The sequence below is a fragment of the Condylostylus longicornis genome, unplaced genomic scaffold (assembly GCF_029603195.1).
Source record: "Condylostylus longicornis isolate FDR11 unplaced genomic scaffold, ASM2960319v2 ptg000212l, whole genome shotgun sequence".
Lineage (NCBI taxonomy): Eukaryota > Metazoa > Arthropoda > Insecta > Diptera > Dolichopodidae > Condylostylus > Condylostylus longicornis.
In genome coordinates, this window is record NW_026578179.1 from 4,121 (window position 1) to 11,067 (window position 6,947).

At 28.2% G+C, this 6,947-nt stretch overlaps 1 protein-coding gene across 1 annotated transcript; it reads right to left on the bottom strand.

Moving 5' to 3' along the window:
- Window positions 1-4,846: 4,846 nt before the first annotated feature.
- On the bottom strand, window positions 4,847-6,689 carry LOC129616459 (uncharacterized). The gene is made up of 5 exons (XM_055532082.1): window positions 6,596-6,689; window positions 6,154-6,382; window positions 5,596-6,070; window positions 5,201-5,267; window positions 4,847-5,127 (listed from the first exon to the last, which is right to left on the bottom strand). The coding sequence occupies exons 1-5, from the start codon at window positions 6,687-6,689 to the stop codon at window positions 4,847-4,849; spliced, it is 1,146 nt and encodes a 381-aa protein (XP_055388057.1).
- Window positions 6,690-6,947: the final 258 nt, after the last annotated feature.

A 6,947-nucleotide genomic window follows, 5' to 3' on the forward strand; every position in this document is an offset into this window, starting at 1 on the left:
ACTTGCATGGTAGCTACTCGAACCTGTCAAGCAATCGCACCAAAACTTTAGAAATATGTCTGACCTATAATTGGACACACGACTGCCAAGTCTCATGAATTTGACTTTATTATTTTTCCAAATATTTAAAATAAGCTTTTAGACTTGTATGGGAGCTACTCGAACCTGTCGAGCAATTCCGCCAAAACTTCAGAAATATATTTGAGCCATAATCGGACACACAACTGCCAAGTTTCATGAATCTGACTTTATTATTTTTCCAAATATTTAAAATTAGCTTCTGGAGTTGTATGGCAGGCACCCGAACCTGTCAAGCAATTCAAATAAAACTTCACAAATATATCTGATCTATAATCGGACACACAACTGCCAGGTTTCATGAATCTGACTTTATTATTTTGCCGAATATAAAAAATTTGCTATTGGAGTTGTATGGCAGCCGCCCGAACCGGAGCAGCTATCCCATTATAATTTTTAGAGCATGTGTAGAATATAATTGGACACATGTATACAAAATTTTATATTTATAGCTTTATTAGTTTTTGAAATATTTAAAATAAACTCTTGGAGTTGTATGGCAGCTACCCGAACCCGTTGTCCGACTTAGTCCAATAACAATAGGGTTCGTCCTTGGCACAAAAGAAAAAACTTGTGAAAGTTTGGTGTCGATTGCATTATTCGTTTTTGAGTTATCGGACGGACGGACGGACGGACGGACGGACGGACGGACGGACGGACGGACGGACATGTCTAAATCGACGCAGAATTTTACGCTGAGCAAGAATATATATATATGTCCATACCGCAGATGAATCCTTCAAGTAGTTACAAACTCCATACCAAAGTTAATATACCCTTCACGAAGTGCAGGGTATAAAAATATTTCATTGTAACTGTACTTATGCTCCTATTTTTGAAAGTTTGTATGAGCATCATTACCACAAATCGACTTACGATATACATAATCGTTTTTAGCACTTTTCCAAAAAATTTTTGAAAAAAAGTGCTTATTAGTTTCACTCTGTCCGTCCGTCCGTCCGCCCGTCCGTCTGTCCGTGTGTCTGTTTACAAAACTTCTACATTCTTAAAGATAGAAAGCTGAAATTTAATACGTACATAGATCTTTACTAGAAACTTATTTTCGTAGAACAAAATTTTTACCTATCTCCCCCCCTCTAGAAGTTATACCCCCCCAAAGCACTAAAAATGGCCTACTTTAACTATTTGTTGCAATGAAACCATAAACATTTTTGAAATTTTGCAAACGCAGAAAGGCAGTGGCTTGCTTCCCCTACCGCGGTATACTACAGTTAAACTTTAGAAAAACAAAATGGCCGTTCAAATTTACCGTTATCTACAGTCCTTTTTTTCCAAATTTTTGATGTCATTTTTCTTCTAGACCCCAGCCTGTAGAAGCTTGAAATTTTAGAAGCTTTTAGACATTAACAAGTAGTTCATTTCGTTAGAAGAAATTTTTTTTCCATCCACCCCCTCTCAAGTTATGGCCTCTTGAAATTTGTAAAATTTGCATTTTTGATACCTTATATTTCTGAAACCGCAAGCTTTTTCAAATTTCTATAAACGTAAAAAATTAACGGTAAATTCCATGACATTAAAAAATATAATTATTTTTCTTAACTCACACAATTAACCCTTAAAATCGAGCATTATGTTAACCCCTGTTTATATTAATTTTTGCTTTATTTCAAAGACTGCATAAATGGTTTATCCTAAATATATGCAATCCTAGAAATAGTTTCGTTTATAAATGAAAATAATTTTAATAGTGTGGTGGATATACAAAGACTGTTTTTAAAAGCAGTATTTTCACTTGTTGAAAGGAAAAATGCTACAATACAAACCATTGGTTTGACCCAACTTTATTTTCTTTATACTTGCTATTGTAAGTAGTAGTTACAACAAGAACGTTTGGAGAAAACGAATCCTACAAAAATGCAAGTACATATACTTATGATTGATTTGTTCTGTGTTTGTTATTTGAAGTTGCAAGTACGCTGCCTACTGTAGGAATGATTGTAAAATTGCGAAATTGTAATATAAATAGTGAATAAAATAATTAAGAACACAATTTATCAAAAAAAATTGTTTTCATTCAATTGAGATTTTAATTCAGTTTACATAATGCAGTTGTCATAATAACACAATGTTTCCTTTACAGGTATTTTTATAAATAAAAAATTTTATGTAGTAGTTTCGACATCACTACTTTCCTCGAAATCTTCCAGCCCCTCCAAAGCTGAATTGGTTGTATGCTCTAAGTTTTGATAAAAGCTGTGATGGCATAAATTTTGTAAGTTCCATCAAGTCCTTGTACTTTTGAGAAGAAATTTTTAGAGATTCTTCATATACAATATTAGGTTTTTCATTTGGTAATCCTTTTGAACGTTTTTTGCGGCCAATAATTGTTTCGGTAGTATACAAAACAAGTGACGAAAATGTTGACTCTTCTTCTTCTTTTCCTAATTCTTAAGAGTATTCTAAAAGAGTATTTAAATAAAAGTATGTTGGGTTTCGCGCTATTTACTTGCAGTTGTCTAATGTTATTCCATTTAATTTTGATATTATTTGAATCCTTAATTAAATTCACCATATTCGTAAATTTTGTAAAATCAAAAAATTCTTTATTAGACATTTCATAGACGTTATAGTATGTTGCATTAACTTTGCAATTTCTTATTAAGGAATACCATTGCGAAGGAACGTAAAGTTTGTTGTGTTTTTTAGATTTTTCAATTAGTGAATGAATATTGTCACCCTCATTTTGGGTAATGCCCTTTTTCAAAAAACTGTGCTTGATATTAATATTCATTAATTTAGAGTTATTTTTTTTTTTTTCCTTCTTCACTCCTATAAGGAGCATAGGGCTAGTTCATGATATCTATCATGTCCTAGTTTCTATAGTCATAGAGAGTTAACTAGGTAGGTGACTAGCCTACCGTAGTTTTTATTTATATTAAATATTTCCGTTTATTAATATTTTACTGCTTATTTTTCTTAGTCTTTTTAGTATCGCATATTATGAATATTTGAAAATTCCTTGTATAAATTTATTAATATTGCATATTAAGTTATATAATATTGAATATAATTTTTATAGTGACCTGACCGGGGTTTGAACCCGAGACCCTTCGGTTAAAGGGCCGGTGCCATAACCACTGCACCAATGGTCAGATAATTTAGAGTTATTAATATTAATTAATTATCACGTAAAGTCAGTGGAATTGAAGTAGAAGGTTGATCTGATTTAAGATGTTTAGAATTTGAATTTTCCCAAAATAAAGAGTTTGGATCATTATTATCTATAGAAAAAATAAAATTATCATTTTTATGATAAGTAATATCAAAATGTTACCTTTTTTCTCTTCATTATTATGCGAAGTTGACGGAATTTTAATAAAATTTTCAATTGCCGCAGTACTGGGCTGGCAATATACTGAACTGCCCACGTTATTCCGTTCATTTGCAAGTGCAACTGGACACTCAGAAGTTTTATTTCTGGTAAAAACATTTTCTAGATTCAGTTTTTTCTTAGCTTTTGATTTTATTAATATCCTCATTTCAAAACTTTTTTTAAAAACAACACAAAAAACTTACGATTTCTCATTTTCTTCACAGCTATTTTTAAGTTATTTAAAAATATAATACATATATAATTGAAAATATAATATAATTGAATACAAATAAATTATTTTTATAAAAACAAACTTTTAACAAAACACTATTTTTGTAGCTTTCAAAATTATTTCTTTAACTAATTTAACTAGTTTTCACATTTAAATAATGTTGTACACTCTAAAAAATTTTGGTTGGATTTTACTACTTTTAAAGTAGGCAACATGTTGCCTACTTTAAAAGTAGTGAATTCCTATTAAAGTGTTATTCTAATTTTAGTGTAAAAAAATTTCTCCAAAAGAGTGTGTTTTCGAAACAAATTTTTAACGCGAATTTTCCTAAAAAAAATTGTAAAACGCGCAAAAAATAAATAAATCACATGAACTTTTCGACAAAACTCACATTTTTAGTGTGAGTTACCACGATTTAAGTGAAAAATTCTATAGCGACATCGTAAAAAACCACTATAGTACCGCGAAACCCCACCAAATAAATGTAATATCCAACATTAATATTTTATAGATTTAAAAAGAATTTATCAAAAAGAAAATATTTTTTTTTTAATAAAATTTGTCAAGTTGACGAATAACTTCTGTATGTATGCTTTACATATTACATCAATTGCTTGAAAATTTCATTTAAAAAAATATTATTTTCTTTTTAATACATTTTTCTCTTTAAATATATAAAATAAAAGTACTGGATGTAAGTGTGATTTTGAACCACATAGAAATATAAAATATAATGGTATAAATATTTATAACCTCATTATCTAATAGCCATTTAAAAAAATTATGTATGGAATGTTCATTTTGTTACTTTATTGAAAAGTATTAGTTATCAAATTATTACAGTACATATTACTATTTTGATAAAATTTTGAACAAAAACATATAAATTTTATAACATTTACATGAAAATGAGAATACCTATTTATTTCATATATAAAATTTTGTTCAACTAAAAATAAAAAGAAAATTAAAGAACATTTCAATAATTCTATAACGAAAGTCAAAAAATGTTTACATTACTTATTATTTTGTAATCCATTTAAAAAAAAAAACATAAAACTTAATACTTGAAATTTAAAGTATTTAAATAAACAACAAAAACCAAAAAAAAAACACATTTCAACAATTAAATTAAATCAAAAATTACTTAACAGCACAAACTTAATAAAATTCAGTTTTGTCTTATTCAAATATGCACTTCTTTAAAGTGAACTAAGCTTTACTATTAAACTATTAATTTTATTTAAGCTGTTCATTGATTTTTTTATTCCTCGTACACCATCTGGATAATGTTGAAGGAAGTATCTAACAAAAAATTCCATAAATTGCGAAATTTCTTTGGGAAATATTATGTTAAGCACATAATAATAACAAACAAGTAACTCCAACATTCCGATAAAATCAGAACTTACGAATTCAAACACATTAACTTGCACCTTTTCAATAAAAATGTAAATTAAAGCATCTCCCTCCAAATCCGTTTCTAAAATTAGAAATTGTAAACTTGTAACTAATATAATACCAAAAATTATAAAATCAAAATATTTTTAACTTACGGACTATGCCTGCCCATGGTGTATTTGTAGGAATCTCATCCTTCAGTGTATTTAATGTTGTACCAAACTGAAATTGAAACCAATAAATTAAACTTAAGTATTATTAAACAGAAAATAGTACTTACTGTAAATTTTTTGAAAATAAAGTTGACATCTTCTTTAAAATAGCTCACAAGGTTTGAAACAATATTTTCATCAGTCTCTAAATTATGTTTTCTTATATCCTTGTTTTTACAGTTTAGTAAAAATTCCTTAATTTTGGTCTTAGCCAATTCAAAATTAAGTTTTATGTTTTCTGAATCTTTTTTCATTAAACAACTGAAGTGCTGTTTCAAAATATCTTTGTCGAAAAGATATGGCCAATTGGTTTTGATCTCGCAGATATCGGGAATGACTTCTCTATTATTTAAGTACAGTCTTTGTTCAGCATATGTTTCTTTCATATATTCCTCTATTTTCTTACAATTATCAGCCGTTATTTCTTCACATTTACTCATCTCTTGCAAAAATTTCTGCTTGAATTGTGCAGAAGTTGCAGTATGATTTTCAGAGTTGTGTTTCTTTGGTTGCCAATTAGGACAAGTTTTTTGAAGAACATTTGAGATGCGTCTAGCTTTCAAAGGAATATTTAAATCTATTTCTGGTATTTTTCGTTTAGGTGCACGATTTAAAGTATTATTCCTATTTTTCATTTTTGTAATCAAAGCCAATGGTTCATTAGATATAAATTTACCATTTTCATCTTTCTCAATTATTGAGTCAGGAAATTTATCAGCTGCTTGCTGAGCTACTGATCGAAAGACTGACATCGGGATGTAAAATGAAAAAGCTCTTAATTCGTCCACAATTACATTGGCAAGAGCTGTAAGTCTTTTATTTAGCTTTTTTTTGTTTTCTAGCATTTCTGAGACGTCATGTGGCATTTTGTTCCAATTTTAAACTGTGAGAACAACCGTGAAACTTGCGAATTTGTTTCAGATTTTGATGATAAAGCCGTGCTACTCATAGATAATGTCGTATCTAATGAGGGTGCAGGACTGGAATGCTTAGTAATTTCGTTTTCAGCTATAATAATATATTCAGTATTTTCTAAAATTCCGGATATGTTATCGTTGACTGGAGTTTGTACGTTATCAGATTGTATAAGCTTAGCTTTCGAGTCTGCTGAAAACCATTCATTTTCTGAGTTTAATAACATAAAAACACAATCAGATTTATTTTTTGAATAATATTCTAAACGGCATCCTCACACACGACTGATCCATTAGATTCCAATACTAATTTACTGCCTTGCATATGAAAACATTTTGCTGAAAATATTTAATTTATTTTTAGTTTTAACTTCCATATTGATTAATTTTGAAAAAATTGTTGATATATATTTGTAAAATTTACCTTTGTTAATAACAGCTTCAATTGATGGATTGCACATGAATACATTTTTGACTTTTCTGTCATTACTCCAAATATGAAATAAATATTGATCCATTTTATATTTTAAGTTGAAAGTATTTAAATTATTTTATTTAATATATTCGATCTTATTTGCTATATCTTTATATTAATATGTGTTTATATAAATTGAAGTTAAATTAATATTTTTGAGATTTTGTTTGAATAAAATTAATTAATATTAAATTTGTCAATATTTGTAATTGAATTAAAAAATTTAGAAGTTGATTTAGAAAAAAAAAATTAATGTATTATTTGATGTTTATTTTTTAAAAATATGTTATTAATCATTATA